This window comes from Aptenodytes patagonicus, chromosome 4, assembly GCF_965638725.1.
Source record: "Aptenodytes patagonicus chromosome 4, bAptPat1.pri.cur, whole genome shotgun sequence".
NCBI lineage: Eukaryota > Metazoa > Chordata > Aves > Sphenisciformes > Spheniscidae > Aptenodytes > Aptenodytes patagonicus.
In genome coordinates this window covers 80,372,033-80,384,274 of record NC_134952.1, presented here as the reverse complement: position 1 = coordinate 80,384,274, position 12,242 = coordinate 80,372,033, and the positions used below count along the sequence as shown (strand labels likewise).

Here is a 12,242-nt window from a genome sequence, read left to right as displayed (position 1 = left end):
AGAATAGTTGTATCTAAGAAACCAGCCATCCTGTTCTATGCTCAGACCTGCATTTTTTCCAGCAGTAAAGGAATCAGTACTTCTGGAAAACTAAAACCCGCCTTGTACCAGTCATTTCATTCACAAGATACTTCTCTATCCAGAAACAGTTCTCAACACAAATAGACAAAACTGATACTTGTGCTTACAAGTGTGAAACAATGTACTGACACCAAGTGAGAAGTTTTAACTGTGCCTACCACCTAGCTGCATATTCCCACCTCAAACTAGTGTAAGGATCACATGCCATAACCTGGGGAAAGAAAAAAAAAAACCTTTAGAAACCTCCTCATACTAAAAAACCACTAATGGTTACTCAGTTACCTGCCAGACAACCCCTGAAGAGAGATACTAAAATCTTAATGTTACATGCAGAAAGTCATGTAAAGCAGCAGGTAGACAGAACCTGCTTATAGAATAAAAAATACTACACCATTTCTGTATAATGGGAAGGCCTAGGCTAATTATTTTTTTCTAAACAGAAAATAGGTCACCACTTTGGTGGGGAAAAATTTAAAAGACCTCAACACCAGGCACATTTAAACAAAGCTACTCTATTAGTTAATGGTGAGACTGAAGTGACTATACAGAATAAGGGTTGTAATCCCAAGATTAAGGTTAATGATTATTTAAAAAAGACTATTTCATAGATATTTCTTAAACACAGTTCTGCATTATTGACGATGGCAAGCCATCTAGGGGCACAGTTTGCTACTGCAGTAAAAAATACTGCTTTAAAAGCTGGCTAATTGTTGGGTCTGAGAAGGTAACCTTAAGTTGGAAATCATTCAACAGGGGCAAAACAGTAGTCAAAGGACATATCCTTGTTAAGCACTCTTCACCCTTTGTTATTGATGTTTAATCATCAGTCTAAAAGAAAACACAAAGTCACTGCTGGTAAAGTTTGCAGCTGACATTATTATTGTTTACTACTTTAGTTAAGACAGACAACTGATCTACAAAGTCCCCTTTGCCTGGTAAGCCATGCTATTTTGGGCAACATGTTTCATCATAACAAAACACAAGGCCAGCCACCAAAGACTCAAGACTAACACTGAGGACTTACATATGTAAATAACGTTCACTGAAACCTGCTTCAAGCCTTGAGGGCCATACAACAGTTCAGAAGAGGCTTCAGGAATCAGATAGGATATTCAACTGAATAGGCTTTTCCAGAGGTGACCCCTCAATGAAAGAAACTACTCTGTCTGTATGAGCAAGGGTCCTTAAATAGCAGGGAAGTGTATTTCCACTACATCCAGTGGCAATATTTTCTGTTCTGTTGTCTAATAGCTGCTGGCAAACTGAAAAAGGATCAGTAAATAGTTCTGAGAATAACTCATGGTTTGGAAAGCTTGCTTTGAATTGAGAATATCGCTGTGCAAATATATGTATATTATAAAGCCACAGAAGTCTTACTTTAATAGATAAAGGCTTAGGCTAAACGGATTGTGCTTATGCTCGGATTGCTCATTTTCTCAGATTGGTTGCTCAGTCAGGCTGAGCAATCATTGAACCTGATTGCTCAGTCAGGCTACATCTGAAGCACATCACTCACACATCCCAGATACAGGTGTGTACTCCTAGCAGCATGCCAGAATAAGATTAAGATACACGTCATCCTTCCCAAAAGTCACTGGTAAAAGCAAGACTATGAAATATCCTAATAATCTCTTAGTTGCGCAATTGGAGAACCAGGACTGCAGAGTGTCCTCAAGTCCATTTGCCTCGCTTCGAACTACAACTCATTGACCTTGTTACCAGGTTCAACATACCTCAACCCTCTGATCTGCTTATTATAGGGCTCAGACACACAACCAAGATCATCAGCTGGTAAGCTGAGCCCCAGTTGCTGTCTGTGCGTCCACTTGCAGACACAAGTAACAGGTGCATCTACTTCAGCTTTTTAGCTTCATCAGGATTACATTTTTTGAAACAAGTTTTCCTATTATCCTGATTTACCATATGCTGTTTCACAGCACGAACAGTTTTGGGTTGTACAAACTAAACGGCTTTCAGATTAAATCAAAGGAGCAGATCTAATACCTGCTACCTGGCAAGGAGTCTCCAGGCGACAGGATGAGACTAGAGCTAGTTTAAAGTAAAAACAGTATGGTATACACAGCACGAAGGCTGGGCACTCAGCGTTAGCTTTCTCTACAAAACCCCTCCTTTGCCCCACACTAGCAGGAACACAGCCACTGTGTCTCCCTCAGTTTATTCATCTTTTCACTGGTTAAGAAACCAACTGAAATTGCCATGTGCTACAGGCACCCGTGACTACTCCAGCCCCAGCAGCATCCCACAGCTACCACCAACCCACAGTAAGTTACTATCCCACGCTTTTCCCCCCACATACCTGTGCCTTTGGGATGTGATCTCTCACCAGTGCATCACGGCACCCAGACCTTACTCACTCACAGTTTCCAGCCCATGTCTTCACAGACCCTCCTGAAGAGCCTCTGGACAGTCCTCAGTCCCTCGTTGCAGCAGCTGCTTGTGAATAGGTGCCAGGTGAGGGGCTGAGGAGCCCTCCACCAGCCCCCGTGGCCTTCTGTCCCGGGGAGCAGTGCTGCTGCTGCTTGTGCGGGCTCATGCTGCACTGCTCACAGGGGAGTCCTGGCTCCTCCGCGGTGCTCAGATAACAGCGAGCATCCAGGCTAAGTTCTTCACAAAGGAAGTTTCCCCTAAGATTAACATCTCTGTGGATATGAGGAATTGCTCAGCACTTGGCATTTTAAGCAGCAAGGGGCACTCCTGATAGCGGGAAATTCTGGATATAGGAGTAATCTGGGAATAAAAAGAAATTACGTACTTCGGATAAATTGTCCAAGTAATCCAGCACTGTTCTTCACACCCTCTAGCAAGGGTGATCTAAACACCTGAAATTAGAGACTATTATAACAAATGGCTCAATAACCTGAAGTCTTTATGTACAACTATTTATATACAACAGTTTAATACTGTTAAAAATTTAGAATTCTAAAACTCCTTATGGGCAGAGCACGCACAGCATTGACTACGGTCAGTACTGTTGCAATACCAATACACCTTGTACAATGATTTCCTTAAAACTTTTGGAATTCAGAGTAAATATTTCCATTGCCATTTCACTGGAAATTTTGTGATTGGAAGTAAACCAAAGAATTCTAAGGAGCACATGATATATAACTTGATTAATAAAAAGGAAGAGTCCTGACTGAGGGGGAGCAGAAAAGCAATACAGGCAGCACCAGGGGAAAGTGGGCTAAAGCTCTTCAACATACCCCAGGAGCAACTGGTGTCCTGATGGGTTCAGCACTAGTGGTACAGGCTCAGCTTCGCTGTGTTATACCGGTATTGCAAGCATTGAAAAACTAAGAAAATCTTTACAAACATGTTTTTCTAGTAGTGAGATCCCATTCACAAATTTTATGGGAAAAAACACTTTTCCTTCCTAAAGAAAACTCCAGCCCAAAGCAGATAGGAGAAACGAGTAACTGAGGAAGCCTGGGCTGCGCCATAAGGCAAGAGCAATCACTAGTTGTGGAAGAATCTCTTCTGCTTTACAACCAAATATGCCTTGCTTTAAGTTCCCAAGGGCTGGATGAAGATTTCTTACTGTCCCCTGTGTGACTAAGTTGTATTTCTGCTAACAAAGGCAGCTTTTGTTTCTCAGTGGGCTCGTCAAAGGCTTTCTGCCAAAACTTCCTTTGAGAGAAAACTGTCCACTAAACTCATATTTCACCAGGAAGATTCTGCTTTCCACAAATCTTCTTGGGATTTTTTTGTTGGTTTCTTTTTTTTTCTTTTCTTTTTTTCTTTTTTGTTCTTTTTTTCCCCCCAGAAATCTGAAAAGTTTCGGTTTACATGAGTAAATCATTTGTTCATTTTTGTGGGTTTCCAGTGAAGACAAATAAACAAAACCAGAAACAATTACAGCTTGCCTGGCAAGGCAGTCTACATATTGCTGAGTAACCTGGTGATATCCTGAGGCTAAAATAACACAAATGATGATGGTATATTTCTACCCTAGCAGCATTCTGCTATAATTTACTATACAACCTGCCCTTGCTCATTTTTTGTCAGTGCTCTCTCCTCCCTTTTATTCCCCCAACAGAAACACCAAAAAAAAAAGGATAATACTGAGGTGATTTTATATAGACATTGTTCAAATTCGGGAGGCACAGGTGCCTCTGGGGGAGGCTGGGAAAAAGGCCTACATAGAGTCAGGAGAACCATTAATACGTAAAGCACATGCAGTGTGAATCTGCAATGGCAAAATCATGTTAAAGGTGTGACTGATGTAGATAAACCTTGAAATATAATACTGACAGGAAATTTGCTCTAATGTGCATATAAACTGCAATGCTACCAGAGAGTGAGGTATCGCGACTCACAGTAATTTCTTTCCTGCGTGACTAGTCAAAGAAGGGGCTGAGTTTTTGCATGAAGGTCCAAGTATCTCACAACTGTCATCTTTCAGCAATTCACAAGGTAGCAAAATGGACTGAGAGGTCCCTTTCAAGAACTTTAAAACGAAATTCAATGCCCTTGTCTATTTTCTTTGATGCTACCAAGGAGTCTGTTTAAAAAATTATGAAACTGGTTGAGCTGTCTAGCAACTGATGTAGACCTATTAACATGGTACATTTGTACTTCTGCTTTTTGACAGAAATCACTGAAGTTATAGAATGGGTAACAGTTTCTCTCCTGAGGCAGCTGCAATGGTAATCTATGACAGAACTGACCCCAAATTCTCAGACACTTAATAAAGAAACAGAAACAAGTTTTCTTCTCACAATCTAGGTATCACATTATGCTATTTCAGAGTTCACATGTTGCTGTAATTGCTGTTTACGTGTTTTTTGAAAAAGACTCACTCTAAATTCTTCCTAGCATCCACACTAAATGTTTACATTCAGGCCCAAGATGTCTTGTAAAATTTTAATAGCATACCCTCCTATTTAAAAAAACGGTAACAAAACCTCAACCCAAATCCTAGTGCATATATGAAGCAAAATGTTCTAAACACTGTTTAAACTGTCGTTTCTTCCCAAAGTACAAGGATGTTTATGCTCTTGCCTAAGGCGAGATAAACAGAGCAGCATACCACTCCATATTTGTCAATGTTAACTCTGCAAGGTAGAAACTGGCTTCTGTATGCACCAGGCTTCTGTTTCTTCACTGCTCTAAAAGCCATAATATGACATATGGGTATGTATAAATTGAAACAACAAAGATATATGGCCCCGCCACAGAAAAACATGCAGTCTCACTCTTTATTCCACATATCATCCTGACTCCAACAAACTTTTCAAAGTCGTCTCCAGAAATGCATCTTAGGTACCAGACCAGTGGCCTAACAGTATATTGGGGATAACTCCGTGGGTCTGTGGGACAGTTGCACCCTCAAATCTGGTGTATATCGGAAGTAACTTTCCTAGAGTCAGTGGGGACTGACTCTGCTGCTCTGAGTGTGGTACAACTATACTACTTCTTTAAAAATTTTCAAGAAAATGCTATGAGAAATAATAAGGATAACATATTGACCCGCCAACTGAATATTGTATAAGGCCAAAGTACTCACACCAATAGGTAGAAGATTGATAGCAAAGAACCCAAGGACAGCCCTTTTATGTATATGTGTCATTCTAAAATAGACTCCTGCAAGCATCCTGGTTAGTATAACACACTGTTTGCCAAATATGTACTTTAAAAATAGCAGTCAACTGTATGGCATACCTTGAGCGGTGTTAAAGCTGTCTACTTTTTGTTATACAAAGACTATGGTAAGTTATAACATGCTGCCAGGGGAAAAAGAAGTGAAACACCAAAAACCAAGCTGCACAAGATTCTTGAATGAATTCTTAATGGGGAAGGTTAAACCATAACAGGCGTGTCTTAACTTTAATAAATCAGGGCACTTACTCAGATGACTAAACATGGATTTTGGATCTCCAGTGATTCAAATGTTTATAGTTTGGCAACTAAACCTACAGTTGGGCATCTAAGGAAAAGTGTCCACTATACCAGAGGTCTGTGTACCTACAGCTCTAACAGCATGTAGATACTGTCATTCTGCCCAGAGGAGCCTGAAGTTACACGCTCTTCTTTTAAAATCTTGGCATAGATTTCAGCTCTAGTAGTCTTTCATTTTGGGAGAAACAAGTAAGATTTTTTTGCATTTCTGCTAAACTCTGATCAATTGATTGTTGTCCCAAACTTCTGTGTCTCCCTTTTTTTAAAACAAATTCCAGCCTGTTTGACATCTAGCTCACAAGCTCAGTACAGCCGAAGTTTTTGTATTTGTTAATACTGGCCAGAACGGTATTAACCTCAACTGGGACAAGTTATTAATTTGTGTTACTAGAAATTTATGATCAATAATACTGATCCTTTTTCTTTTGTACAGACAATAGTAAGTTGAGGACATGGTTGCTGCTGTTTTCAAATGAACGCTAATTGTGCAATTTGGAATTTGTTTTTGACTCATTGTAGGTTCGCAGCAAGAGCAAAGCAGCTAAGGCTGGACTGTGTGAGGGAGATGAGGTGGTGTCTATCAATGGCAAGCCTTGTGGAGACTTAACCTACGCTGAAGTTATCGTTCTGATGGAAAGCCTGACTGACGTTCTGCAGATGCTTATCAAGAGGTACAGGAATACTCAGAATGCTTTGGTGCAATTCTGTTCAGTGAACCACGTGGAAAATGCTGGTTTTGAATGTACTCATTTTGCAGACGTATACTGTGAGCTTCTGATAGTCCTCTTATTTATGTCTGTAACTCTGCTTGTCTGTATGGAAAAGGGAGGGAAGACAGAGTATTTGATCTGAAGGAATTCATGTATATAATTTGAACAGTACAGTTCAGACACAGAATTAAGAGTACAGTCTCCAAATGTAACAATTTTATTTCTTATTAAGTATTCTTAATACTTGCAAGGTGTCCACTACCATATCTGCGTACTGCAGAGTCTTAAGTTCTTTCCACCCCTTTGAAGTAGTGAAGTGTTGTTATCCCCCACAGATAGGGAAGTGAGGCTTACAAAAAGCAAAGGCTGTATAGATGGAGAAAGTGTGTTATGCAGATATGCCTTGATGATGACATGGCAAATGGTCTTCTTGGGTGGCAAAATGTGTTACAGGAGAGGGAGAGGGTCTGGAAATCATGAATTCTATTTCTGTAACTGTTAACACTTCACTAGATGAAGGTGGGGCAAGTCACTTACAGCTCTCTGGGTCTCAGCTTCCCCATTTATAGAATAGTGATAGTGAATTTCAGTTTTCTTTGAAAATGCTTTGAGCTTCTTAGAGTAGAGAACCTTCATGTAAATTTGCAAGCAAGCCAGCATTACTGCTCACTGCACATCAGTCCGTTCTATTCTAATGACTGTTCTGTAATTGTCATCACTGTAATGCATGCAATCTTGAGTTCAGAACCACCTACAGTAAGCACATTCTCCCCAGACTTCACAAATTCAGACAAGATGAACTCTGAATTGCCTTCAGTGTGGGTAAGAAGAGGAAGAAAAGACCGGAGACTTCCACACTCCTTGTAAGGAATTATGGCTCCCCCCTGAGCTACTGCAGTTCCCTGTGTCTGCTCTCCCACAGGCAGGACCAGGAGGACAGAAGGGGTCAGGATTCATCACAACAGCTAACAGAGCAGTGTCACTGGAAAGGCCGAAAGGACTCTGGTGCAACAAAGGCACTTGTCTCTGGTTACCAGGGATGTCTAAACAGCATGTGAAATTCCTCTGTGGTTTCTGCAACCTGCACAAAGGAACTTTCCTGAAGTGTCTAGTAGTTCAAAGTTACAATCTGCCTTCAAAACAAGATGCTCTCAAGGAGTATTCATTTTATTAATAACAGACATTTTGCATGGCCTGTCTGTGCATGTTGTCTTGGGCTGAGTAATGGATCAATGTGATGAGATCAGGGGAACAGTGATAGCTGAGGATTACAGGTTACCTTCTCCATAGTGCATAGCTCTTGCTTCTGGTTCAGCAGTACCATTTGAATGCTCATCATGTGATATCTGCATTCTTATGTTTTTAATTCATAACATGACTACTGGAACTGCACTTGTAAAAATGATATTTGTGGCTGACCAGCTGTCTTCTTTGCAGCCATAGAAATAGCTCCATATGCTTTGACTCCTGCCTGTTGCTGCTCTATAACTGGTATTTCAGTTGGTCTGAAGGCCACAGTACACTCTAGCTGAAAGTGACAGCACATCTTCCATTCACTCCATTGCCCCTGCTTGAATGCACGGTGAATGGCAAGACATGTCATGAAAATCAGAACCAAAACAGAGTGCTTAGACCACATAATTCAGTGTTTCATGGAATGAAACTGTGTGTCTGTTAGAAATTTTAAGCAAATTGCAGTTGCTCAACACTCTGAAAGTGACTAAAACGTTCTAAAGGAATTCACTGTGAGAATCTTTGAATTTCTTCTCACCAGTTCATCTCCCCCAACTCGCAGCCCCTGGAGTTGTCAGTATCTTCCAGGGTATGGGAGAATAAACTGAAATACTTCTCTTCCCCTGCCACCTCCTTTGTGGGTAGTAGTCCCCTCAGCACTACCACCAAGAGGATTTTCCAGGAAGTGTCTTAGCATCCTCTAAGAGCAATGAGAAGCAAACCCTTCCTTTCCTGAGTAGCCACTTGTTAGCAGCCCTCTCAAGAAAACGCTGGAAATCATGAGGAAAGAATAACGCCTAATTAAAGTGGTGTTCCAGTGGTGATCTTTACATCCAAGCATCTTTTGCTGGCAAGGAAGAATATTTCTCCTTGGGAAGCTTCTGACTGTTCCTGAGCTATTTCTGTGAAGGATGAGATTTTCATAGGCATTCATTGTTGGCCTAATTCTGCTCTTACTAAGCTTACTGGGAGGAAAATGAGGCTTTTAAAGTAGTTTTTAAAATGCTACTTGGCCTTTGATGTCTACAAAAAGTTTTCCCAATCCCCTGTAAACCACAGTCAGTTACTGACCAGCAGTGCCCACAAAATCTTCGGTTTACAGGATCAGAGGAAAGAGACACCCTGCAGGGCAGGCACTCTCCAGATGCCATGTTGGGGAGCATCTTACTGACCTTCCCGACAAATGCTGAACAGATGTATCCGGGAAACATCGAGAGTGGGGACAGAAACAGAAATGCTAGCCTGCCCTTTTTACATCAGCATTAGCAACTCTTGGGCTACTGCTGAGTCTAGAAAGAAAATTTCTAGGGGGAAGTAGGGAGTGTGTTCAGTGCATACCGAAATGAAATGCACCGTGTAGGGAGTAAAACATGACTCTGAGACAAACCCTGCCATGCCGCCTCCATGAGTTCTGCTTCCTTCCCGGAATTACACCAGGGGTGTTGTTCCTGCAGTGAGCTGGAAAGACCTGAAACAAAAATAACAATTTAACAAAACAGAATCTTAAATGACAAAAAAGAGATCAGACCCAATATTCTGCCTCTTGACGCATGGATACACATTTATGTCTATATAGAGTAGAAGCATATCCATAAGTAGCAAGGGCCTTTTAAGGTGGAAATCTTTCTCTCTCACACATGCACACAATCACTCAGCTACCAATAAAGGCTAACATTTAGCTGGCCCAGCCCCCAGTCTCATATCTTACAAGGAAATGTTTACAGATTTCTGCAATTTATCTGGACTTAAGAGCAGTACAATTGATCATCCAAATAGCATAATATGATGGAATCCAGCAGCACTCACAAGGAGCTCCCTAAATTAAAATCTGTCTGACCTTTATGTAGCTCCATATGTGGTTTAATGGATGTTACACATTTCGTGCTATTTGAGGCAGACCCAGACTGCTACAAACAGTATGCTGCATGGCTAGGAAAGCAAGTGATATTGAAGTTTCTTCAGTGCACTGACAGATTTATTCTTCTGTTGCTTCTTCCAGCCTTTCTTTGTAGGGGGTTCCAAAGTTTCAGAATACCCGGGACCCACTTTTGATTTCAGAAACCTCCATAATACTTGATATTAATACTTTACTGAGGGTACCTACCGCTTCCCTCATTTGAAAAAGTGCTTTGCTACTTTCTAGTCAACAGAAAGCCTTAATAACATGCTGCAGTCTTGCTGTACAGAAAAGGTTTCTTGTTGAATTAATAGTAGTCAGTATGGCCCAGAGTACTGAAAGAAGAAGCTAGAGAGTACACTAGGAATTCTAACACTGGTAAAACAGCCTAACTGGGCTAGGAGAATGAATAGTTTAAAAAAGGGAGGTACACTGAGGTATACAGTAGGCTTCAGGAAGTCAAAGTAACATTTGCCAGTCAGAAATATACATTTTTTTAATAATTAGGAAATATTGTATGGGTTCACTACCCTTTTTCACTGGATCACTGGAATAGGCCCAGAATGTTTTAATTATTCCATGACATATAAGGATGATGATCCTCACAGGAATTCTTTGAATGTGTATTTTAAGTATTCATTCACCTCCCTCTGATCCTCATCCTGTACTTATCTATTCCTTAGAGACTAAACTATTTGGGATAGGAACTACGTGTGAGGATGGTGCCTAAAACAGTTGCAGCAGTAGCCACAGAGCCAAAAATTAACCACTCTTCTGGTGTCATGCAAAGTTAATTTTCTCATGCACATGTGAAATATGAAGAAGTATTGTCCCAGAAGTCTCAGCAGCATTTGTCTGGAAACACTCTAACAGAAATGTGTCTGTGAAAGCATACTGATGTTAGGAATGATATAATTCCACATTGCAGAAGGATGGTAATAGGATCATAGTTCTACCACAGTAGTGTAATTTCCCTCTTAGTGAACCGTTAAGTTGAAGAATTTTGAAAGATGCAAAGATGCTTCAATTTAAGACCTCTACATTCTGGGAAAATTCTTCTACTTAAATGGACCTGCTATCAGGTACCACAATTAATATAGGGGAAAAATACTACACAGAAACTGCTTTTGTAACTGTACTTACAATTGCTGTGCTTACAGCAGCTTAATTTCTTGAATTACTTGTTTATGTATGTGCAGATCCTCCAATGGAATAAATGAAACCTTGAGTGCTGAAAGAGAAAATGGAAAGCACGATAACATAAAAAATGAGGACTATAGGGAGAGTACTACACTGCAAATTAACACAGCGAAAGAGATACCCCATGGAGATTTATGCATCACAGAGATACACACTGAGACTCACCAGGGAGCAGGAGAAAGCAACACACACTTTTCTGAAACAAAACAAGAGACCACACAAAGCCACAGAATTACTCCTAAAGTGATAGGCACCTCCAAAGTGCTCGTGACAGATGAGGCTGCTTTCAGAGGGAAGATTGAAGAAAGAAGGCCAGGTACTATGGTTGAGCTGCAGTTGTCCCTCTCAAATGACGCGCACAAGGGCACCAATGCTCCTACTGTGACTCTCTTAGGGGCAGAAAAATGTACCCCGTCAGGAAGAGGACCCAGTATACAACAAGATGGGACTAGCCCTGTAATCGCAATTCCCCTGGGCATGAAAGAGGGCAACATCCAGTGGTCAAGCAAAGTAGTCCAGTTTTCTAGTGGCAAAGAGGTCAAGAGGATCCAAGGTGCAGCTCCATCTCTCCCCAGGGTGGAGGTGATCCTAGACTGTTCAGACAGGGAGAAGGAAGCACCCAGGTCTTTAACCGAAAGGGGGTGTGTTGATTCTCAAGTGGAAGGAGGGCAGTCAGAAGCACCTCCTTCCCTCCTCTCCTTTGCAATCTCATCAGAAGGCACAGAGCACGGAGAAGACGACCAGCACTCGGAAAGGGATCACAGACCTCTCAAGCACAGGGCGAGGCACGCAAGTAAGTATGTCCCATCTAATCATTTGCACTGCCTGAGGGTATCTTTTGTAACTTTAAACATAAACATTTAAACAGAATTTAGACTGCATTAGAAAAAAAAGTTTAGAGTTTTTTTCTGTAGTTTTCGAACTTTACCTCTGTCTTTTTCTTTAAACGATGTTTCTGTTCTTGCTTTATATATTTTTTCAGGGTAATACAATGCTCCTGGTGATGAGCCAAGGGTATACCCATGCCTTAACTGTGCTGAATAACTTTGCTTAGTAGACTTCCACTTTGAAATTAACTCATGACTTTGTCCAACTAAAAATACTTCCATCTCCAAAAAGGGCTGAATTTGGCTGGTCTTCTAATGTATATTCAGAGGCAATCTGTAGAATATTAACAAAAAAGCAAGTTGCTTGCACATGTC

The 12,242-nt window shown here is 41.0% G+C and overlaps 1 protein-coding gene and 1 long non-coding RNA gene across 3 annotated transcripts in view; one reads left to right on the top strand and one right to left on the bottom strand.

Moving 5' to 3' along the window:
- The window catches only part of SYNPO2 (synaptopodin 2), a 95,758-nt gene that overhangs the window by 59,423 nt on the left and 24,093 nt on the right, over positions 1-12,242 (top strand). The window contains exons 2-3 of the mRNA XM_076337305.1: positions 6,520-6,671; positions 11,040-11,833. Of these exons, the coding sequence (XP_076193420.1) occupies positions 6,520-6,671; positions 11,040-11,833 (946 nt within the window). The remainder of the gene's footprint in view (positions 1-6,519; positions 6,672-11,039; positions 11,834-12,242) is intronic.
- Positions 2,681-11,353, bottom strand: LOC143159848 (uncharacterized). Of its 2 annotated transcripts, XR_012995233.1 has the most exons (4): positions 11,295-11,353; positions 10,984-11,071; positions 9,331-9,411; positions 2,681-2,829 (listed from the first exon to the last, which is right to left on the bottom strand). It is a non-coding gene; the product is annotated as an uncharacterized LOC143159848 (long non-coding RNA). The 2 variants fall into 2 exon arrangements; XR_012995232.1 differs by lacking the exon at positions 2,681-2,829 and having other exon boundaries at positions 9,237-9,411.